A 24326-nucleotide genomic window follows, 5' to 3' on the forward strand; every position below is an offset into this window, starting at 1 on the left:
AAAATTCCAGAGAGCAAAATAAATTCTGCTAACAAAATTCAAAAATCAGAAGGAAAATTGTCCACTGAAATCTTGCCTCCCTCTCTCCTTGCACAGGCAAATGAGTCATGCATTCATCTGATATTTTGACGACCGTGATGAAACCATTATTTCTGTTAAGAGATTTTTTTTCTCCAACTTTCTGAGGGTTTTTGTATTTTGTAAGTTTGGTGCTGCCGAGTGCACATGAAGTGTCCTACCTTGGCGTACATCCAGTTCGTGTCAGCGACTTTCACGAAATTACAGAGGGAGTTGTGTACTTGTGTTCTGGTACAATACCTTGCACTTCTGTAAAGGAACTCAATTACACTTGGCCCCTTGAAGCATGGCACAATTTGTGGAATTCTGCACTTACAATACTCTGACCGCACCTATAGATAGAAAACGAGAAACCATGTACAGTATCAAACAATCAATCACACAAGTAGCTAAGCAATCTACGGGAGCTGTACGCTAGCACCAAAATTTACCAGCGAGTCAGCAACCCAGCTTGTATTCCGTAGCTCCTGTACAAAAGAATATCATGATTTCTTGATTTCCCAGCGGCGTCCCCGTATGACATACCCATCTGATGTCTGGTCGCTGCCTTCCCAACTGTCCACAACACCAGCTGAGCTTACGTCCCTGCGGTGCCGTTTTCCTCTACCGATCCCACTGTCACTAGAGCTCCCGCATATGAGAGGATCATCGATCCCATGGATTGCTCTCTGTGGCGTGGAGGTACTCACCCAATTGTCATCACGGCTTTGCCCGAACTTGCCCTTCTTCTTCATTAATTTCTCAAAGCGCTTCCCGACTGGTCGCACTGCTTGCTTCATCGTGAATTTGAGATCTTTTATCACCTAAAGATAAAGAAAAACACAAAACATAATAAGAATATTGGCAAACACGTGCAAACTAGGTGAAGCAGATAAAAAAGAAATGGTGAAACACAGTGAGAAGCCCACACCTCGGAGGGGTGAAAGCAGTAGATATGAGCTCTACGAAGAAAATCTTATGAAGTGTAAAAAAATAAAAGAACAGAATAGATTTAAATCTTGGTAGGACTAGTTTGCAAGAACTCACATATTCTCCACTGCCAATTACAAAGTCTCGAACACTCTCTTTAACATTTGTCACAATTATCTCATCTGGTTCCAACTGTGGAAGCCTCAATTTGGTAGGCCGACTAATATCTTTTATCTCATCAGGGTCCACAGGGTCAGTGGCGGCATAGTCCCCTAGCACTGAAATGTTTTCAGGTGAACGATGATTACCTAATAGCGAATAGGGCTTTGCAGGGAACACATATAGGTGAACAACTGAAGCAATACCCATCTGCGCTGGAAAAAGAAATACACTCTGAGGAAAACATGTATGAGGAGTTGCCCGCAGGTGATATACCGTAGGTGAATTCAACCCAAGAACTCTCTTTACAGAAATGAGCTTGCAGGTTATGAAAAATAAACGATATTCTTTGGAAGCCCGTCTAACTCGGAAAGGTGAGGTACCTCTATACAAATGATGAAATCTTGAATGCTTGACTTTAACTCCAAGCTCTGTGCCAACGGACTTCTAACCAAGCCCAAAGAATACATGATAGCAATCATAATACCCTGCCACCAAGTTAAAAATACTATAGATTTGAACGAAAGAAATTTTGCCAATGGCTTTATATGTGCCAATTCGTCCTTAGTAGCCGTGTACCACTCCACCAAACAGTATAGGGCCCAATATTGACTGAAGTTAAGGACAGCGGCAAAGTATGGGTATCTGCAGTTTGAACAAAAGCAATGAAGTTGAAAAAATGGATAAGCATGCATAAAATAATTCATTGAAGTGGACTGCTAGATGTTCACATATATTCTGGGGATAAAGACAAGGTGATAACAGCTTATGCAGTGACACAGGTAGAGTCATCAAGAAGATTGCATTACTCTTCTATGCAGTTATCTGTCTCTGCATTATTCCTATTATAAAATTTTTCCAAGCATTATGAAATTCAAATTATAAAGGTGAATGCCTTTTGCTTTGCTGAACTCAAGACACAAGAGGTGAAAATGGAAAATTGTCTTACCCGCATCTCAAATTGAATTCTCCATCACAATATGCACCAAAAGGTTGAAGAATCAGGGATAGGCTAGCTGTGAGGGTCTTTATAATCACCTGCACAGGTACAAAGTACTTAACCAATATGCTCTCAAAATCATAAATTCCATTTCAACTAGCTGGACAAGTGGTCATACATATTGAAATATACCAAATTTGATAATCTGGTAAAACCTCACACCCATTCTCCATGGTTTCAATATGTAATTCACAGGGAAGTGATGGTGTATGATCCCTTTTTCAGAAGCACCATGCAAAAGAGGTTCCCCAGAATCTCCGCCACCCTCCCTCTTCAAAAATGCAATTGTCCTTTCTTCACCACCTATATACAAAATATATACATTTTTTTTCAAATTAAATAAGAGCGATAGATGGAGAGCTTCCAAATTATTAATGAACCGGTTCCATATAGTATTTTTATCATGTTAATCCTACTTTCCTTGTATAAAAAAGCAATTAATGGGAAAATATACATAGGGATGCATTGTTTGTTTGTCCAAGGTGACATTTTTAGTAGTTATACACAGGTTCATTTTATTAAGCCTCTTCTCTCGGGTAAATTCCCTCGAATAGAATCCTTGATAACAACGATACTGTTATCTCAGGAATTTAGGCAGATAGAATGGTGGATGCCTTTGCATAACCTTATCGAACAATAGTTCCAGTTGTTCTGGGGTGAATATAGACTAGCTGTATACATGGAAAACCTGTATCCAGTTATGGAGGTACATATTATATATAAAGGACCATAAATGAAATCATGCCTCATTCCAATGCCAAAGGTCTGTTTCTGTTACTTGGTGTGTTGAAAAATTTATGAATGCCCATAAATTGGTCATCCTGCCAAAGTTTTGCCCAAATTGAAAGCACAATAATATGTAGCTAGTCATTGACAAAGTCCATGGGGTTAGACAGGCCACAAACCAAACATAACCCAACTACCTGCATTGTTTTAACATATCCATCCCCACGTTCCCTCAAAATGGGAAAAAAAGATTGGTGCATCATAGCAACATCATAAATGTGACAGATCTATTGCAAAAAGAGTAGACCGTAGATCAATCTTTAACTAAATGTATAAGTGCAAGTAGCACCCTGAGAGTGGCAATGAAAGTTAGAATGTCTAAGAAAACAGCTCACCTAAACAAGCAGTAATATATCTTCCAAAGCAATACATAGCAAATGCTTCATAGGCGTCACGCAGGATGCCACAGTACACGCTAGTGTCAGGATTTACCAATGAAACATACTGTTGCAGAGGAGAAGCAAAGATCATCAAATACGCAACTAAAATATCTGAAGAGCCCTAATCCAACAAAAAAAAACAGAAGTTGCTTTGGAGATATTACCGACTCAACTGCATAGCAAGGGACCATCAAGATAACACCGAGAACAAATTTCTGTTCCTGGAAAAACACAAAAACGAAATGGATATTGTTTGCAGACATGACAAACCTTAGTATTGATAACATGGTGGAGTTCCAAAGCAAACCTCTGGATTGTTGTATGCTGAAAGGTGCTGGAATATCAAGTACATAGAGAGGGAAACAGAAAGCAGCATGAAGAACCCTGAAATTAGTATGGCCCATGTGGGTGCTGCATATTCGGCCATCAAAGGCAGGAAGAGCGCAGGATTGACCCTCATGACAGCTGGTAACACTTCCTTGAAGTCCAATAAACTTATAAGGACTCAACATCATATAGTCTCCTTAACCATAAGGCGGAGCATTTCAATTGAATGGGCTTGGTATCATATACATATAACCCAATGCTGCCACCATATGAATCAAATTCCCAACCCAAATAGTTTACTATCTGCAAGGAAAATGTCTAAATAATGTAAATCTACCAACAGCACGAAATTTCATATGAGAATTGGGAAATTGAGTGACTAATAGACCACCCTATTTAGAGATAACGGTGAATAATTGAGTATGTAAATAAAATCTCCTTGCCTACTCCAACAGGCCTATAGGAATAGGAGTGAGCAGAAATGTAGAATTACACAGTGTGCTGACTAAACGAATTCACCGTTTTAATAGATTCAGTTATGCAAGAAAAACTTCTTTCCCCCATAAACACAATCCAACTAGGCAACTAGTATAGGCAACGATAGTTGCACAAAGTCTAGCTAATAAACCCGCTCACATATTTTTTTTCTCTGTCCATAAATCCACGAGCAACTGAAGATAATTCTCACGGCTAATGCCCTTCATACCATAGGCGCGACCAAAATCCACCGCTAAGGCAAAGTTACAGAGCAATCAGATGGGGTTCGTCTCGAATTGAACAACCCGGCTTGCGGAGCTGAACTCCTAAAAACCTAACTAACACAAAATAGATGACGCGGTTGCAATCTAGGTTGGGACGGAATCGAATTCGAAACAATCGAAGAGCCTTAGGGGAAAAGCCAAAAGAGAGACACCCACCCAAGCTAGGGTGGAATCGAAATCGAGTACCTGGGCAGGTGAGCGCGAACTGGCGTGGGCGGCGTGGCCAGTTCGACGATCGCCGGAGCAGTTTGGGGGTTTGGGGGCGGCGGCGCGGCGGCGTTCGTCGCGCGTCGGCGGTGTCGTGGGCCAGCCGAAACGCGAGGAGAGTAGATGCGCTGACGTGGCGTCGATAGCTTTCACGGCTCCAGCTGGAAAGTTCGGGAGTAACACGGCGTGTTTAGCGAGAAAATCTCTTGATTTTCTTTTTAAAGACCAAGAAGAAAACCATTGGGAACTCGTTGAGCATACATCAATTGCTTCACGCGAACGAGAATCACGCCTTCCACCGCGCGAGCGATATTCAACTGTGGCATATATTTAGGATGTAGTGATGTAGTACTACCGAATTAATTGCTTAGTTAAGGGTCATTTGCGAATATGATGTTGCGAAAAATATACTAAAACATAATGAGCCGTTTAATGCGTTTTCAGGGAACTTTTATTATCTCCTTTGAAACATGAAACGCATGATTAAAAAAACAGAGAAATAGAAAATAAAATTGTAAGTGTAAAATATAGAACTATAAAATAAAATATAGGAAAAATTTAGGAATAATTGCTTGATTAGACAGCAAGAAAACATATATGAATTAGAGGAGATCAAAGGAAACTTTCCTTGGGGTTCAATCTCATATTTAAAATTCCTCCAAAATATATACAGATAGAGGCATTTCTTAGAAATATTGTAGGATTCAATAGTATCCATTTTTTTTTGAAAGGGTCATAGAAGAAAGGCAGAAAATGTTATATAATTTAATTCCTACAAAATTTAGTGTTTTTCCTTCAAATCAGGGCAAGCTCAATATATATGGTGTAGCGTGAATAACGATATTGTTAGCAAGATCTTTTACGTGCCTGGAGCAATGAAGCCGGTAGCACCACTGCTATCCATGAACAAGCTACAGCCAAGCAGAGACTTAAAAAAAGAAAATCACAAAGATTTGTGCTCCTTTTGTTTATAAACTTGTGTGTAAGAACTGAGTTTGTTCGCTCGGAATTTATGTGGTTGTATGTACCCCATTGGTGTATAGAAGCCAGGTTTTATAAATTCCTATTATCTAAAAAGAAAGAAAATCACAAATCTTGAATGACACAAAGTTTATCCTTCAACTAGAACATCAATTACTGTTAGGCTCATTGTTTGGAGGAGCTGAGAAATAACCGGCGGGTATCCAGTTGAGCGCTGAAGAAGTTACGTTTATTGTCTAAATTCTATATATACTTATTGAGAACCGAGAGTAAAATCAAAGACAATTTGAGTACTAGAGATTCTAGGAGTGGAGTAGCTGTTGCGGCCAGGGTTCAATATTTTGGTTTGAAATTTTAGGAATCGCAACCCCCAACCCCAAAAAGATCGTTAAAAAAAATAAATTTAATCAAAACTTGTTTAAATTTCAAGTTTTTAAGGTCAAAATTTTCGGGCAATTCGGGAAATTTTGTTTCTCTGGATGATCAAAAGTATTTTTGATTTGCAAGATATAGAACTTTGGCTGCTACTAAGGCTGCATTTGGTACCACCAATTAGAAACTTGTCTCTCACGCACGTATAACAAAGCAAGTTATTACTCCCTCCGTCCCATAATATAAGGTATTTTGATTTTTTTCTTGTATTGTTTGACTACTCGTATTATTCAAAAAATTTTGGAATTATTATTTTTTTGACTTACTTTATTATCCAAAGTACTTTAAGCACAACTTTTCGTTTTTTATATTTGCACAAATTCTTCAAATAAGATGAGTGGTCAAACAATGCAAATAAAAACTCAAAATCACTTATATTATGGGACGGAGGGAGTAGCATAAGATTAATTAAATATTAGCTAAAAACTTTTTAAAATAGGATAATATGATTTTTTTAAAAGCAATGTTAGTATATAAAAATTTTATAAGAGACGCATCGTATTTTAGTAAGCGTGCGAAAAAAATAAGAGAAATGTTATGGGATGTTCCATACACTCGCACGTACTACAATAATTAGGTTTTACGAAGTCCATGGGCATGGAGTCATGGACAACGTATTCACTAATCATTGAAAAGAACAGGTGCGTGCATATGGGAAAAAAAAGAAAAGAGAAATAGAAAACTAAAAAAGGATAGAGATAATAGGAATTATTGGTCCATGTGGTGTGTGCCAACAATAACTCAATTGATGATGTGTGCAGCACAAGGCATATGCGAGCTTCGGTTTTTTCAAGAGGGTTGGCTTAGAGAACTATGTTTGTTGTACCGAAGCACCTCAAAATTTTTAAGAGAATACGTATACAACATTCAACAGAAAACCACACCTAAAATCTATCAAATGTAACTATATAATGTAATCAACAACATCAAACAATATTTTTTTATCAGCGTTTTAGAAACTATCGTTTTAAATGTCCAAAAATACTACGTAGCCAAGATGCTTTATTCTGTTTCCACTAAGTATATATAGTGTATAAACATATCAATATATATTTACATCATTATCAACGGCATCCGCAAGATGTTAATTTTTCCCCCTCATCTAGAAATTACGCTCTATGTCCATATGGCACACCAAAGATTTCTGTGTTTCTTTCCCGAGAAATCGGTCACATGAAAGGATTCAAGTGTTCCGTTCGGACATCAGGGAAGAACGATCGAGGATCAGAAAAGACCAAAGCATATGGTGCAGCAAAAGCATTGCGTATGCCCACGATCTGCAGCAGCTGCAAGCGCCGGTCGCTCTTACGCTATCTCACTCTCGGAGACGGGTGGCCAGCGGCCGGGCCAGCCCAGTCCGACCCCGGCCGCGGCGACTGGCCGTAACCGTGCGCGCCGCCGCCGCCGCCGCCCCGTGCCGCGGGACGCGGGGACGCCGAGCCGGGGGCGCCACCGCCGCTGCCGCCCCTGGACATGGACTCGATCTCCTCGAGGACGGCGACGACCTCCCTCATGGAGGGCCGGTTCTTGTGGTCGGCGGCGAGGCACCGGAGCGTGAGCTGCGCCGCACGCTGCGCGCCCCTGGACGAGTACTGCCCCTCGAGGCGCGGGTCCATGAGCCGAGCCAGCTTCCGGCGGTCGGACAGGAATGGCTTGGCCCAGTCCACCAGGTGGTGCTGCCCGCTGGGCCGCCCGGCGTCGAGCGCGCGGAGCCCCGTCAGGAGCTCCAGCAGCACGACGCCGAAGCCGTACACGTCGCTCTTCACGTACAGGTGGCCCGTCGCCACGTACTCCGGCGCCGCGTAGCCGTAGGTGCCCATCACGCGGGTCGTCACGTGGCTGCTGCCGCCGGCCGGCCCGTCCTTGGCGAGCCCGAAGTCGGAGAGCTTCGCGTGGAATTGCTGCACGTACGCATGATCAATCCGCGAGGAAAAGGAGATGATCGAGTTAGACGACGGCGTGTACTCTGGCGGGAGGCGGCAGCGTGCAGGGCGTTACCGTGTCGAGGAGGATGTTGGAGGCCTTGAAGTCTCGGTAGATGACGTGCTTCTCCGACGAGTGGAGGAACGCCAGCCCGCGGGCCGCGCCGATGGCGATGCGCAGCCGGAGGCTCCACGACAGCGGCTGCTGAGGCGACGCGCTTCCGCCCTCTGGTTGACACAAAAAGATTGTCATTTTTCAGCTCTCGTTCTACCGTTCAGTTACAGTGTGTTCAGAAAAATTCTGGTTTGATTTTCCGATGCCAGCTTTGCAATCCAATAATGAAGTAAATTCCATTGTCATTCCAATTCCAACCTGGCAACCCAATTATATCTATATATCTATACTCTTCATATCAAGCTAGCTTTTGATACTCTATTCACCTGTATAAATTATGCACTATCAGTTGACTCTGTTCTCAGAACATCCACTAATCCCCTCTCCATGTGAAGCAGAACAATGATCTCAATTTGTCCCCTTGTGACCACCATCAGGCATCGTTAATTAGCAGCCCAAGTCAAGTTGTCAGCTCTTAATAATCATGGCCATACCGTCATGGATCTGAAAGCACCATGAAACCTTTTGTCTTAAAGTTTACTTACTGCGTGGCTCACTTCTGAAGAGGTGGTTCTCCAAGCTGCCTTGGGCCATGTACTCGTACACAAGCAGTAGCTCCTTGTCCTCCCAGCAGTAGCCCAGTAGCCTCACCAGGTTGGGATGTGAAAGTCTCCCCAGAAAATTCACCTCGGACTGCAAACAAATTCGTTAACGACACAGTGGAAAAGCCAAAAAGAAGAAGAGAAAAACAACAGTCGCATCAGCACCCGACGTGCCGACCACTAAACATGCACACTGCCTACTGACGAACCATTGCATGAACATTTTAATACCAACAAGATCAACACCATTTCTTCATCAATCACAAGGTGGCATCCCATTTTGTCAGCGAAGAAAGATTTGACTCATGCATCTCAGATTATGACGGGAACGCGTCCATGCGTCGGGGAACTAAGGACCAATCGTAATTTATGCTTCGCATGAGAATGTGATGAGATCAAGAGGGCTAAATCATTTAGTCGCGGATTCTACAAAGTTATTGTTCTTTTGATCATGGTTTATTTGACGAAAAGAAATATCACGCACCTGCCATTCTTGCACGCCCTGTAAGCTCTCCGGATCGAGCTTCTTGACGGCGACGGCCATGCCGGAGCCGCTCCGCGCGGGGCTCATGGTCCTCTCGTCCACCCACCCCTTGTGCACCCGCCCGAACCCGCCCTCGCCGAGGACGGTGTCCGCCTTGAAGTTCCTCGTGGCGGCCCTGAGCTCGGCGAACGTGAAGATCCGGAGGTTGGGCGCCTCCAGGATCCTCCCCTCCGCGCTGGCGTCGCCGCCGGCGTTCGTCCGGCCTCCACCACCAGCCACCGATCGCCCGCCGCCGGTGCTTGTGGCTGTGGCCTGGCTCGGCAACTTACCAGTTGGTGGCCGCCCTGGGCTCATCGCGACGCGTGCATTGGGCTGCGCGATCGCGACCATGACCGGTCTCGCCATTGCCGCTGCAAAAGAGCAAAACCCAGCACACGAAGTGCGTCAGAACTAGAGACGCAGCACCAAAACCATGACAAAATGGCTTTGTTGGTTCCAGATCCCGATGAACAAAATAAATCTCACGAATACAAAGAAAACGTAGTGATATTGTAAGCAGAGCATCGGGATGTCGATATTCATATATGTACCTTGTGGCAGCGCATGACGGGCCATCACCTTGACGGCCTCCACCTCGCCGTCATCGGAGCCGAAGCAATTCCCCATGGCGGACGCGGCCGGCGAGCAGCCAAACGAGCAGGGAAGCACCGGGAGCACTTCCTCTCTGTGAGTCTCTTCCCCGAGCTATAATGGCTTGTGTGCGTAGATCATGTCCTTCCAGCGACGTGCTTCGCCATGTCTTCCGCTCTTCCTCTATTAAAAAAGGAGGCGGAAATGACCTGGACGTGGTGTGGAAGGACGAGACGAGGCCTGGAGGAAGGCTGCTCCTGGCTGGGCGACTGGTCGACTGTCATCTGGGAACCCATGCATCAGGGGAGGAGCACATGGCGGCATGGCCGCATGGCGCATATCGCGGCAATATACATGTTTTGTGGCACACTGGCACCTCGTTTCAAATTTCATCAGTGTTCAAAAACATTTTGAGTTTCTCAAGATTAGAATTTTTTTTGCGGGGTCAAGATTATAATATTAGATCCATTCCAATGAAAAAAGAATATTAGATCCATTTGCCTATTATTGTACTTATTTTTCAATTTTCTTTTGAGAAACGCTTGTTTATAATATGGGATATTTAGCAGAATTGCTAACCTTCATTTGACACAAATTTGAGTTGAATATCTGATGAATCCTTCACCATTAGATCCTTGTCACTCTTTCTCCTTGAAAGCCAGCGAGATAGTGGCGACTTAAGTTAGGATCCCATATTAAGATCGGGGTAGGAGGAGGGAATTCGCCAACCTTAAAGAGATGGTTAGGTAGTGGAATGGGCTGGCGGCAAAATTGCCATAGCCGAGTAGTCGGTAACTAGCAGTGGGCCAGTGATAGCGGATCCAACAGCAAATAGACACAAGAGACGAGAAAAAGGTAGGGCGTGAGAATATGATTTGGCAAATTGGCAGCCCTTAGGTAGGGCGTGAGAATATGATTTGGCAAATTGGCAGCCCTTTGATTTGCAGTAGGATCTTGTGGGGTTTATGATACCCGGGTATTCGATAGTAGTTCTTTGGGGCTAGATATGATGGGGCGGGCTGTCGACCTCCGATTTTATAAATCGGAAATCTTATGTGTTTATCAGTACCAATCCCTGAATCAGTAGTTGGTACACACATACATAGCCGAATCACAACATATCACGAATGAATCCAGGCTAAGAGAGTTAAATGCTTACATTAGGGCCAGGTAGGCCAACAACTATCAGAGAACAACAGCGGAAAACAAAATAATATCTAGCCCGAGACCTAGAATGGAACCGCACTCCGATCAGCTTGTTAGGTACGCAAGCGTACTAACAAGGGCTTCTCTTCAACACTTTGCTAAAAGATATATATAGAGCAACAATGAGTACAAAAGTACTCAGCAAGCCACCACACAAAATGCAGTAATGTATAGGATAATACAACGAGTGGCTATGGTTACTTTGCGTAAAGCTGAGTTTTCAAATATCATTTCACAAACCTAAGACCTAGCATAAACTAATCATGTTTTAATTCCATTGTTCATTAAACAGCGACGGTTGTGTCCACTATCCATTGTGTTCCCAAGGATAGCTTCCTGCCACTGGTCGTCATGGTTTTCTGGGGTCTACCCCTTCTCGCCTCTCGAGAAGTTGATCTACCAGTACAAAATCATCATGCAACATTCCACCCAATCAGATTAAGAAATTAGAGTCTAGCCAAGTGTAATATATGTCCCGGTGCTCAATAACCACGAGCACGACTATTCGAATAGATTTGGTTTACTCACACTACAGTGGATGTACACTTTACCCGTACTCCGCGACTTGCCCAACACATGAGCCTACGTCCCAACGAATGAGACTTGCCACGGCAAAGCCTTTCAATAACCCCACTTTGGCAGTACCCGCTCCATGAACTTTAGTCCTCATGCACTCTAGGCGTCCAAGGTTTCTAGCAGTGAGAGGAGTTCTGGCTCTCCCGGGAAGGGAAGACTCACACATGCATTAAGTTATAGTTAAGTTTAGGTTTACACATGGCAGTCCTACCGATGGTGACACCACTGTAGGCACTCGCCCCTCGTGGTCCTACCAATGGCTGCCCCACCATAGGCCTTGCCTCACACACATCAAGAAAACCACTATGCAGGGATACTGCCTCCGCTCGGCTATTTACTCTGCTAAGTCTATACCCATACGAGAAGTACGGTTGTACTGGAGTCGTTTCATGCTTAGCTTCATGGCTCGGTCCTTAATTGACCAGGGACGGCACTAGCCTTTACCGGACACCACCCAAATCCTCCAGCCGCCCTAGTCGAAAACATTTGTTTAGTTTTTAACTTTCTTTCACAAATCATCTCATCAATGTCATGGCAATATGGCGCTCATGTCTCCACATGCCGTATCTCAACTACCTTTCCCAAGGTAGTTGCCCAAGCATAAAGCATTTGATAAATATGAGAATGCATGAATCTAAATTAGCATTACTAAGCATTCGTCATAAGTGACTAGGGACTCATACGTAATTATGGGTACAAGGGAATAATGAGATAAGCAATAATCAAAGGCATGGCATAATAACAAGTAGGATATTCATCACTGCATGCAATTTTATTTGTAAACAAAACAATTTCACAATTGGGATCAACATGCTCAAGGAATGGGGTGATGACTTGCCTGCTCAGGATAGTTCTTATTCTTGATATAATCTTGATCAATCTTCACCTCCTGGAAGCTGCATACGCTGCCTCACGACTAACCGATATACAAATTCTATAATACGCGAGAAAAACCAATATTCAAACAACAATCAAATGTGCACAAGCAAAATATAATGATGGTGTCGAACCTAGGGTTGCTCATACTATTCCGGCTTGCTAATGGATTCTAATCATGCTAAGGGCCAAGATTCTTAGTCTTTTATATTGTCATGATGGCTCTATTGGTACTAACTAGCACAATATATGATATACACATTTTGCTAATATGTGGTTTAGTCAAGCTACAAGGTTATGGGAGGGTTATACGACTACGCATACATCTATAAATGGTCTTATACTAAGGGTTCTGTTGTTGGATGGATTTAGGGTCAAACAAATAATTACATCGATTAATTTATATTATCATTTTTTCCAATGAGGCATTATTTTAATTATGATCATATTTTACTTGTCATTATAAATTATAAAAGGCTTAATAATTATCCATGCTCTATATGTTAGATCTGTGAGGTTATAGGTACAGATTATTTGTAATTGTGGTCCCGTAATGATCAATTACAGGAGGTCGAAATTTATAATTAGTGTTTATCTAATATACATATTTGTCATATACTCCCCAGTTTAATGTATGGAAAAGGTAAATCAATAGCATAGCTATAATGGAATGTACATTATATGTGTGTGCAACAACATATATGGTTTTGGTCGCCTACTGTACATGAGCCATTTAGAAAGGGGTAATTTGGAACCATGCCATTATAATTTTGCAAAGTTTGAGATATGCCATCGGTATCTCAATGACATGTAGGACCCACATGAGTCAATGACATGTAGGTCAGGATGGCATATCTCAAACTTTGCAAAATTATAATGGCATGGTTCTAATTTTCACTTTAGAAGGTGTACTACCCAATGCTCCAAGTGATTCCTGAATATATTATAGTTAAATTATACATTAGCTAGTTTCTATGAGTGATATTATATATGTGATGGGCAAGTTTAAGCACTGGATTTGTTGGGTTACTAATAAGTGGTAACCAGTTTAGGTATATACGTGCTATTCTATATGGTATTGCATTGATTAAATTATTTGGTGATTCCTCCACATCTAGCTATGTTATTATTCTCATAAACAAGTTAAAGATTTATCTATGAGTATTAATATTTTAGTTACAAAATATGAGGCTAAACTTGATTTAACTAACCTATAAGTCATGGGTTTAATTATATGGCCATCGAATATTAAATAAGTACTAGTATTTTCCTATACATCCATTCATTTGAGACATCACTTATACTTAGTTTATGTGGTTGCTACAGTGACAAAACATGTTAAATATATTTATTTGACATCTACTCTACTGTACAATATCAATTTTATTTATTAGCACATTTTTAAGTTGACCATAATCTAATCATTTGATATTAATATATTTTATTAAATAGTGAGTTATATACCATTGGAAAGCTTATGAATTTAGATGAATTTAGGTTCAAGTTTCACTCGAATCGGAGCTAAAATGAATAAGTTATGCTAGTTTAAAGATTCAAATTTGAGTTAATCCGAGAAATTGTAAAAATGCACTGTTCATAAATGATTTATTTTTAATCGGAAACATTATCCAAAACCCACTGTGGTTGACATGTGGGACCGGCCCTGGTTGACTTAGGGTCAAACCTTCTTGTTTAATTACCAGTGGGTCCCGCCTGTCATAGGAATAAAATATATAATTGTGTTTTCTTACATTTTAACTATAGGGACCCCACCTGCCATTGAGTGGGCTAATCACCGTTAGGGATAGGATTACTGTGCGCTAATCACATGTGGGTCCCACACGGTTTCTCTCTCTCCTCATCTTCTTCTTCCTCTCGCCTGTTACCGAGCGAGGCAGAGGCGCGGCTCAGCGCAGCCGGCGTGGCCGGCCCGATCCGGGACGGCGGCGGGCGGCTCGGAGACGGCCGGGGTGAGGCGCGGAGGAGCTCCGGCGATCTCCCGCCGATGGCAGCCGGCGCGCGAGGAGACGGGGGCGTGCGGCGCCATCAGGCGACGCCATGCCCGAGCTCGGCTACAAGGGGCTTCGATGCTAGGGACATCCTCCGGCCGAATTGAAGGGTGAGGGAGCATCTACGGGGTATGGGGATTCGATTTCACGAACTATATGGAGAGGGGAGCTCCCGGGATAGCCTACCCACGGAGAGCTCGCCGGCGACGAAACGGCGGCCGGGGCGGCACGGCCATGGGCGCTAATCGCCGATTTTAGAGCCGGCGCTAGCAATTAGATGTATGGAGGACGCTACGGGCGCGAGGGTGTACCGCGAGACGGCGAGATGGCGAAACGCGGCGAAGTGGAGCTCGACGCGGTGCAGGACAGGGGCAAACGACGGCGACGTAAGGTGCTTGACAACGTTTCTTGATGTCCAGCGGCTACCCGGCTTCCCCCATGGCGACGGCGGCAGCACGGCTCTTCCTCCACTCCCTCCAACCTCCAGCTCCGGCCGGGGAGCCTCACAATGGTGATCTCTAGCGGTGGTGAGAGGGTGATCGCAAGGTGTTCGATGAAATGCATACGAGAAGAAGGCTGAGAGGGATGAGGATTTTGTTGAGGGCTTCGCTTAGGATGCAAGCAAACTATGGGGATAAGATCACCAGCACATGCCTAGGCGAGCTGGAGTACTAATGGTGATCGGATAAGAGCAATGAGGTGGATGACGCGGATAAGGTTTGATCTCCTCCTCCATTAAGGTTATGTGGCTCCATCATCGTACCTAAAGCCTAAAGTCTGTGCGTTCTAACTCTAGCTGTGGCAGGAGGCTCCGTTTTATTCATTGGGCGCGAATGGGGGCGACGGAACGCGCGCACATGGGAGCTGTGGCGGAGCGGCGGCTTGCTGGGGCGGTTTTCCCGTCCTAAGGTAGTTGGCTAGGGCTAGGGATGACGCGGATTGGCGTTCTGGCCGTTATCCATCGGTGGCGAGGTGATGGGTGATGGCGATGGCGACGGCGCGACAAGACGCGAGGCGCCATGTTTCCTGGAGGGAATCCGGACGCGCTGGCGGGGAGGCGGCTAGGTTTGGCGCGGTTCTGGTGCGGCACGGAGGGGATGGCGCACCGGCACGGACACGATGCGGTGCACGGGGGCGACACGAGATGCGGAGATGGCGCGATTGATCACGTGCGCGGCTCAGTAGTGACCGGGAAGGAGCGGACTCGCAGCATGTGAGCGGCTTGGGCCCAGATCGAACGGTTCATGGGCGATGAACAGTGCCGACTGAAAAAGAAAAGGAATGGGGGAAAAGGAAAAAGAGAAAGGGGGAAGGGCTAATCTGCAAAAGTGAATGGGATTGGATTTGAAATGAAATGAAATCTATACATTCTGGTTTTGAGAATTCAAATGTTTGATTTGAATATTTATTTAGTTATTCATTAGTTCCCAAATGAGTTTGCTTTCCATTAGATTATCCAAAAATTATCCAATTCAACTTCTAGGCTTTGATATTTCTTAAAAACTAATTAAATATTCTATTGTGACATTTAATAATACAATAGCACATTGGTCGAATTTATTTGTATAGCAATATATTTTACATACATAGGTTTAATTTATTTAAGTTTTATTCTATGAAGGTATTATGAGATTTGGTGCAATATTGGTCTTAAACATTGAATCGAATACTCCCATAAGCTCTTTTTTATATATAGAACTCAATTTATTTACATGACAAATTATTTTACATGAGTGAATCTATCCCCTGAGAGACTTGATGAACATTGTAAATATTAATTTAATTATTCCAGTGCAACACTCCTTTATATATAGGGTCGTCATAGTGGCGATTATTTCATGGTTACTTAGATGTCATGACACCTGTCACATGGTTCCAATATTTAATATTTGGCCTATAAATTAAATTAGTAATTAACCTTCTCTTTGTATGGCTTTGTTGTGTTGTGCGTAAATATTTATAGGGTTCACAATAAATATCTTATTTTTATAATTATTAATCAGTTGTATAGCTTTAGCTTAATTTTCAGTGGTGACAATTTATAGTTTGACAAGCAATACCAACCATAACATCCAGCATGATGCAAAAGTTTTAAAAAGTTCAAAATTTTAGTGATTTTTATTGTCGGGGATTTTCAGGATGTTACACGGGCCAAGTGCCCTAGACTCATCCAACTTACTTCTATTATAAGAAAGGAATTAGAGATAAGGCAATGGATCTTATCTCATGTAAATAGGAGGCATGTACCGGATTATAAGAGATATCACGCATGTCTTAGCTGGCTCCCTGATGACTATATAAGGGGGTCGGCTAACCCTAATTCGGGTGATCGCTACAAGCTACTCTCAACGTCGTATTGCGAAATTCTGCACAGATCCAATCTCATACGACTGAACTAGGGTATTACCTCTCTTCGAGTGCCTGAACTAGCATAATCACTGTGTCACCATCTTTCCTACGTCTAGTGCACCCGATAAATATTATTGCCGATCTAGAAAATCGACATATCTCTTGTTACATGTTGTAATGGTCTTTTAGGCTTCTTTGGCAAATGGGATCGGGAAATGATATCCCATCCATCGAAGGGTAATATCGTATCCTAGCCATCTATTCTTCTCATCTATATCTTCACATCTCATTTAGTCCTAGCCATTCATCCATTTCCCTTTGACAATCCTGAATCTCATAACACATTTGCAACAGGTTCTTTGATTTAGGCTTTTTTCTGTGTTTTATCGGTGACATAAGGCCCAATAGCCCAGTGCCGCGACTGACCGCAATGTTGGGCCATCCCACACGGCCCAGCCCGCTTCCTCCAACCCAAAACCGATCGTACCACCGACCCACGCGTCGCAGGTACAGCGCTCAGCCCGTCGCTGTCCTTTATTTATTTCCCTTTCACGCACTCCCACGCGGCCACGCACCGCGCAACGCTCCGCCCCAAAAGGCCAGACAACGCCCGTTGCGCCGCCTCCCAAACTCCGCCTCCTCCTCCTCCGCTGCACCCCCGCAAAAACCCTAGCGCACCGACTTCGCGATCTCCGCGCCGCAGCCATGAAGGGCAAGGCCGACGCCTCCAAGAAGGGCGAGGGCAGGTAAGATCCTCTCTCCGGCCGTCTTTGCTGCTGCGTATGGGCGGTGGAGGAGGGTTTTCTGGCGGTGGCTGTTGTTGGTTCACATCTGAGCGGTTTTGTGTTTGGTGTTGTTGTTGTTGTTGTTGTTAGGCTCAAGGCCGCCGGCGGCGCCGGGAAGCGGAAGAAGGCCGCCGCTAGCGGCAAGCCGAAGCGCCCGCCGTCTGCTTTCTTCGTCTTCATGTGAGTTTCTCGCTCCCTCGCCCACGTTTTGCTCTGTTCAGATCTAGTACAGATCTGTCTTGAGTTTTTGTTTAATTTTTGTTGATTTTCTTGAATTTTAATATTTTTTGTGGTTTTTATTTTTTACTTTTGCAGGTCTGAGTTCAGGCAGGAGTACCAGGCAGCGCATCCTGACAACAAGAGTGTCGCCGCCGTGAGCTTCCTGACACCATCATCTTTTTCGCCACTTTTTGGCTGATGTACTTTAGATGTCCAATTTTTTTCTCCTCTGTTGGTTCATTAGGTGAGCAAGGCTGCAGGGGAGAAGTGGCGAGCTATGTCTGAGCAAGTGAGTTTTTCTCTGCAGTGTTCAAAAATTAGTACATGTTCCTATTAAGTGTGTGCATCTGTTATTTAGCATACATCATCCATGAGTATCACTAGAGGACTGTTTAATAATTGTTCTGGCCTGTTTGTTAGGAAAAAGATTGAATTGCTCCTAAAGTACTAGTTGAATGAAAATTGCAATTTGTTTTTGAATTCTACTCAGTGAAGCGCTTAAGTACACATAAGTACCATGGGTGGCTATTGATGTGACAATGTGCCATATGTTTTTGGCCCTTCGTGTTAAATTTTATTAGGAGAAGGCACCTTATGTGGACAAGGCTGGCCAAAAGAAGCAGGACTACGAGAAGACCAAGGCCAACTTCGATAAGAAGGTGATGATAGAATAATTGTGCATCCTAATTATAGAGCCCTTCAAGCGTTAGGCACTAATTGGACTTCTTGAATTACTTCTTCAGGAGAGCACAAGCTCAAAGAAAGCTAAGACCCATGATGATGGAGAAGGCTCTGACAAGTCCAAGTCTGAGGTCGACGATGACCAGGATGGTGGTAGCGATGAGGTAATCATTAAAGGAACACCCGGTGCCCTATTTTAGCTTGAATGCCCAATGAATTTTTACTACTGCTAGTTGTGTTGCTAATGAACATTTTTAATTTGCTCTTTGCAGGAAAATGAGGACGATGAAGAGTAAATAGTGTATCCGGGGGCATGAGGTAGCAAACTGTGTCTTAGGTCCCCTATTAGCTTTACTAGTTTGCTATCTTCGACCCTAAGATGTTGGGAATAGGCGTGCGTGGGTGTGAAGGGGGACCGTTTAGAATTATGGTACTCAGAATGTTTTCCTACAGTGGATTAGCAAAGAAAAAGCCTGAATGCCGCCTGCTGTTCTGTTGCTTTTCTTTTGCTAACCACTTGTCACAGAACTTTGTTTCATTTGCTAATCTAGTAGCAATTCAGTTAGCTTTCTTTTCGTTAATTTCGTTAATTGCATATTACATTTGGTGTTATACACTTGTTTCGATGCATTTGGTTTACCTAGCTTAACACACATGGTGAATCCCTCCCATTGCTTTCTGCTTTCGTTAGATGCCTGCTGAAGCTACTTCATAGTGGATGGAATTATATTGTTCGTTGAGTCGGTAGGCTTCTGTGATGGTACTCAATTGTCATTGCCCGCTCTTATGCTGTTCCATCTAATTGTGATCTAAGATTTCGTATCAAATTAAGTAAGTTCAGACCGAAGATATGTAAGTACTGAACTCGTTTTGGATATTGATGATTTAGTTTTCTATAAACAAGGCATTGTAGGCTTGTTGTAGCTTTATACGGTTCCCTTTGCTTTGACTTTTCAACTTCGAGGATTCCAGCAAATGCTGTTAATAGTAGCATAAACCGTGTCGACCATCTGCTGGTGCTCCCCGATTCTGACAGAATATTTTCCCCTTTCTAACAAGTAAAAACAAAAGAACTGAACCTTTATACCATTCGTACCATGAGAGAACATGGATGCCTATAATTTTTTTTACATTTTTTTTTAAAAAATCAACTTGTACAAATAATTCCGTATAAACACTTATCTAGATTTATTCTGATTTTTTTTATGGACGGAGGATTACCTCCCATCACTCCCCATCTCCAACAGCACACATGCCAAACTATCCCTCTCGTTGGCAACATTGTCTTCCCGCATTCATCCACCACTGCGGTACTCCCTCTATCAACATTGTCTTCCCGCCTTTATCCACCACTATTAACATTGTCTTCCCGCCTTTATGCACCACTGCGGTACTCCCTCTGTCTCATAACATAGCAATCTAGGACTGTATTTGATATTTCATAGTACAACAAATCTGGACACACCCCTACTCAGATTCGTTGCACTATAAAATATCCCATCCAATCATAGATCACACCCCTACTCAGATTCGTTGCACTATAAAATATCCCATCCAATCATAGATTACTATATTATAGGACAGAGGGAGGACCTCTTACCTCCGCGTTGTTGTGCGGCAACAATCCCCACAACGATGAACTGCTACTTCGGTTAGTGCGACGGCACCACACCGGACACCACCACAACGACGGCACCACCTCGTCCTTGCCATGCATTGGCATGAGCTCGGCAGTGGCGACGAAGGATGCACACCAGTAACCATCCTCATCATCGTTGATGGAGGCGAGGGTGTCAGGGTGAGCGAACAGGCTGAGAAGCTAGACGACGGAGGCAACTACAGCTAGCACACCATAGTGACGGACTCACAATTGCCGAGTCGGAACTTGATAGTGCACTCCCTGTCACTACAAACACGGAGCATGTCGAAGGAGGAGAGGACGAGCGAGATCAACATCAAGTCGTTGGTGATTCACATTGGGAGGGAAAACGTCCCTACGGTTAATACGCCTACCCGGTGGCCGGTACACGCCCATCTGCTTCCTGTTCACACGATCATTGGAGGCAAGGCAAGACGATTACGAGTGACGTGGAGCTGTGACTACTACAGCAAATACCCAATAAAGGCAGCGAGCTTGGATTAATTGAATAGCACGGAACGAAAGAATTCACATCTCCGGTGGCTAATTTAAAAAAACACACGGATTGAATGGTAAATTTTTGAAGGTCCAGCGTATTAGGTGAGTGAGTGAAATTTCTCGCTGCCGGATACTCAGGTACTCAGGTCAGCCACCCAGCCAGGTATTCAGGTCCAACCTGCTTCCGTGACACAAGTCGAAACCTAACGCGACGCACGGTTCGCCCCGCGCCGCAGCGCTGCTCACGCGCATACGCATTCCCCCTCTCCTCTCCTTTATAAATCCCCCGCGCGCCGGCGGCCGGCCGGTGACCACCAACCACTCTACCACAACCATTACGCTATCCGCCACGAGCAAGCGAGCGAGAGCGAGGCAAAGCAAGAAGGCGACCTCACCAAATAATCCCCCACCACCACAAGAAGCAGGGGCGCGCCATGGCGAGAGCCGCTACCGTGGCGGCGGCGTCGTCCGCGCTGCTGCTGGCGCTGCTCCTGGCGCTGGCGTGGGGAGCCGCGGCGGGGGCGGGGGAGGTGCCGCTCGGCTGGGAGCTCGGGGTCGGCGTCGGCGGCGGCAGCGGCGACGACGACGGCTTCGGGTTCTCCGGGGCGGCGGCTGACGGCGCCGCGGTGGTGAGGCGGGTCCTGCAGGGGCGGGGCTACATCAGCTACGGCGCGCTGCGGCGCGACACGACGCCCTGCTCCGTCCGCGGCGCCTCCTACTACAACTGCCGCCCCGGCGGCCAGGCCAACCCCTACTCCCGCGGCTGCTCCGCCATCACCCGCTGCCGCGGCTGACCGGCCTCCACCACCACCAACCCGCTGTTCGAACTGGATTCAAAGTTCGTTCGTTGCTCCTCTCCGTCTACTCGCTAGTTCGTCTTCTTCATTTTTTTCTCCCCTTCCTTACTCTTTTTTTTTCTCCGCCCTGTTTTAACCGTGAAAGAAGAAGCACAATTGGTCTGGATCGGTGCCCAGGAATCGAATCGAGTGAATAAGATTTGTGTCACTCCAGTCCTGTATGTGGATTCTAATAATATTAATAATCAAGTTGTGTATAAACTGGTGGATAGATTTATCGTTCAAGGATGAGTGCTGCTACTGATGACAACCCGGTGAGCAAATTCGCTCAATTGCAGCAATCGCCCTTCTCCAAACACGGGTTTCCTTAACATTAAAATGTTATCAAATGGAATGGATTAAGAGAAGCAGAGGTTGGCTAAGCCAACCAAATTGTTTACTAAATCCACACCAGCTGGCCTGATTAGTCGGAATGGTCAGCAGCTGATGGCGCCGTTGGGACTTCAGGAATCAGAACCTGCTTTTCTGCATACCCAACCCACAAAACGGTTAGCCACCGACACTGCGCTCCACCTCATGTTCACTGGTCTGTGCTTAATGATGATTAGCACCAGAACTGCTGCTACTATTCGAACTTTCGAAAGAGGGAAAGCGAAAGTAGCGTACACACGTTTATGACTCCATTGAAACAAAGGGTTCTTGGAGGAATATAATCCTATGAATTCTTTTATTGCTCCAAATACAGAGATTTAAGAGTAATTTTAACATAAGGTCCAACCTATTGGAAACATTCTGTGTGTCTATCTTTCTTCTGTTTCGTGTGGTTTCTTGCGTTTCATCCAAACGATTATTTCTATAGATTACCTATGTTTCTCGATCAATATGATTTGAGATGCTGAGATGTTTGGTTGATGACCAATTTTTATATGTGTTTTGAATCTTACTCCCTTTATCCCAAAATATAACAACTTTTAACTTTTAAAATTTATTTTAAAATGTAACAACTTCTTCATCTACATTCTCTTCTTAACAAAATATAACATTCCACCATTTAAATTTAAATTCCTACTTGACTAGGAAAAGTACCTGTCACACAACAATGTTGTCAGCAAATTAGCAAGCCAGCACTCAGTTCGGTTCGTTATTATTACTACAACGACACTTAGGATATCTGCATATACATATAGTGCGTACTTTAGATCGTCATGATGGTGCATGAAACCATTTTCGTTAGGTTAGAGCGGGTAGCACAGTGGCGTAGGTTTTGATGCATGAGAAATTGAGATTTGAGGAACCTCTCTCGTTGAGTCATTTTCTGCCTTGGCAGCGAACGGGGTTCGGTTTGCTGTGTTGGGTGCGACGTCGCTTTCATAGCTCGCATATGCAAGATCCTTTGTCTTGCTCGCCTTGGAACATGGGGCTTTTTTCTTCCCGTGGTTGGGTGTTGAGGACTTCTTCGTCCGTGGCTGTCCGTCTCTTCCTCCTAACGATCGATCAATCGCCTTCTCCACCAGCCACGCAAATTCAGTTCAAATTCTTATCCTGGAATGATATTGCCAAGTAGCGAACTGTGAGCATCATCTTGGTGATGGAGACGGTTCGAAGAATGTATGAGAGGCTTTTAACAACTATAGGGTGAAGCAGTCACCCTGCTACGCATTTAGAATTGAAGGGTTTTTTTTGGTTGTGTGTGTGGTGTTAAATGGATCTCCCTGGTGAAGCAGTCACCCTGCTACGCATTTAGAATTGAAGGGTTTTTTTGGTTGTGTGTGTGGTGTTAAATGGATCTCCCTCCCCTTGAGCCATTGGGCTCAAGGGGGCCTTGACCCGCGCTCTGATTGGGGGCGCCCAGCCCAATAGCTGGTGGGCCCCCGTCACCCTGTGCCATATAAAGAGGGGTGGAGGACGGGACGGCACAAGACACAAGGTTCGTCGCCGCCGCCACTCCACCCCACAAACCCTAACCGATCGAGGGGGCGCAGCCAGTGACGGGAAGTCCACCGCCACGCCACGCCTCGTCGTCGACACCGCCGCTGCATCACCGCCATCGGCACCGAGTTCACCGTCACCGCCGTCCACATCAAGCGCGCAACGACGACGACGATGGCCGGCCGCACTTCCTCCTCCTCAACAACGACTGGTCACATCCCTAAACCCTCTCACTCCCTCTTTGTTAATTCATCTATTGCTGTTCATCCATCCAAAGTGTTCTACCTGACTAGATCTAAACCTAGGTGATCCAACAGAGAACACTAACATGTGGAGCTACCAATGTTTAGGATATCGGATTGGCTGGATAGAATCAACAGGTACCACATACAGTACATCTGTATGCTCATAGAGTTGATATTTTTTTTTTCAACATAAATTAAGCTTTAATTGATCTTCTCTGTTCTAGAATATAGCTATTTAGCTGCCTACTTAGATAATTATATCACGATAATTCAATTACTCTAAAACCACTCACATTCTTCACATAGTTATTCTATAGCCTATAATTATTTTTAAAAACTAAAAAAATGATATAACAACAAGCCGTGGCAAACTACAGGCACAAGTGTTCTTCATCCTTAATCTCGACCAAAGCAACACTTAGACTATAATGAAGGCTTTCCGTAAGCAATATGTAGCGCCCGTTCCGTCGTGGCGCCTAGCGGGAAAATTATCTCTTAAAAACCCTAATTGCGAAATTTGTTTCTTTGCTTGTTGTCTAGTGTCCGTGCCATCTCAAGATCTCAATCCCCGATCTATCGTCGAGTTCAAATCCGAATCCAAATCCTTCCAAATCAAATTCCTCCGCAAAAGTCTATTTTGCCTCCCCCGGGTCGAAGGGCCGAATCTCGCTCGGCCCATCTCCCTCTCTCCCTCTCCCGGGCGCTCCCTCTCTCTCTCTCTCGCCCTCTCCCCTCCCCAGCGCG

The 24326-nt window shown here is 44.5% G+C and overlaps 4 protein-coding genes across 7 annotated transcripts; 2 read left to right on the forward strand and 2 right to left on the reverse strand.

Moving 5' to 3' along the window:
* Positions 1 to 259: 259 nt before the first annotated feature.
* Positions 260 to 4728, reverse strand: LOC4330269 (protein LAZ1). 4 transcript variants are annotated; one of them, XR_001543908.3, is made up of 10 exons: positions 4587 to 4728; positions 3620 to 3942; positions 3477 to 3533; positions 3268 to 3376; positions 2265 to 2449; positions 2096 to 2184; positions 1530 to 1791; positions 1105 to 1356; positions 510 to 881; positions 260 to 410 (listed from the first exon to the last, which is right to left on the reverse strand). XR_001543908.3 is itself a non-coding variant. In XM_015772021.3 (9 exons), the coding sequence occupies exons 2-9, from the start codon at positions 3770 to 3772 to the stop codon at positions 561 to 563; spliced, it is 1428 nt and encodes a 475-aa protein (XP_015627507.1). In that variant the 5' UTR covers positions 3773 to 3942; positions 4587 to 4728; the 3' UTR covers positions 260 to 560. The 4 variants fall into 4 exon arrangements, 1 of the variants encoding a protein (XP_015627507.1); XR_010739172.1 differs by having other exon boundaries at positions 1105 to 1361; XR_010739171.1 differs by having other exon boundaries at positions 260 to 881; positions 1105 to 1361.
* Positions 4729 to 7021: 2293 nt separating this feature from the next.
* Positions 7022 to 9948, reverse strand: LOC4330270 (probable serine/threonine-protein kinase PIX13). Its single transcript, XM_015771538.3, has 5 exons — positions 9734 to 9948; positions 9144 to 9553; positions 8603 to 8750; positions 8019 to 8170; positions 7022 to 7921 (listed from the first exon to the last, which is right to left on the reverse strand). The coding sequence occupies exons 1-5, from the start codon at positions 9807 to 9809 to the stop codon at positions 7331 to 7333; spliced, it is 1377 nt and encodes a 458-aa protein (XP_015627024.1). The 5' UTR covers positions 9810 to 9948; the 3' UTR covers positions 7022 to 7330.
* A 7468-nt stretch (positions 9949 to 17416) lies between these two features.
* Positions 17417 to 19055, forward strand: LOC4330271 (HMG1/2-like protein). The gene is made up of 7 exons (XM_015771539.3): positions 17417 to 17535; positions 17665 to 17754; positions 17890 to 17947; positions 18038 to 18082; positions 18375 to 18452; positions 18537 to 18638; positions 18747 to 19055. The coding sequence occupies exons 1-7, from the start codon at positions 17495 to 17497 to the stop codon at positions 18768 to 18770; spliced, it is 438 nt and encodes a 145-aa protein (XP_015627025.1). The 5' UTR covers positions 17417 to 17494; the 3' UTR covers positions 18771 to 19055.
* A 1865-nt stretch (positions 19056 to 20920) lies between these two features.
* LOC4330272 (rapid alkalinization factor 23) lies at positions 20921 to 21669 on the forward strand. Its single transcript, XM_015771540.3, has one exon. The coding sequence runs from the start codon at positions 21046 to 21048 to the stop codon at positions 21403 to 21405; it is 360 nt and encodes a 119-aa protein (XP_015627026.1). The 5' UTR covers positions 20921 to 21045; the 3' UTR covers positions 21406 to 21669.
* Positions 21670 to 24326: the final 2657 nt, after the last annotated feature.

Source organism: Oryza sativa, chromosome 2 (assembly GCF_034140825.1).
Source record: "Oryza sativa Japonica Group chromosome 2, ASM3414082v1".
Taxonomy (NCBI): Eukaryota; Viridiplantae; Streptophyta; class Magnoliopsida; order Poales; family Poaceae; genus Oryza; species Oryza sativa.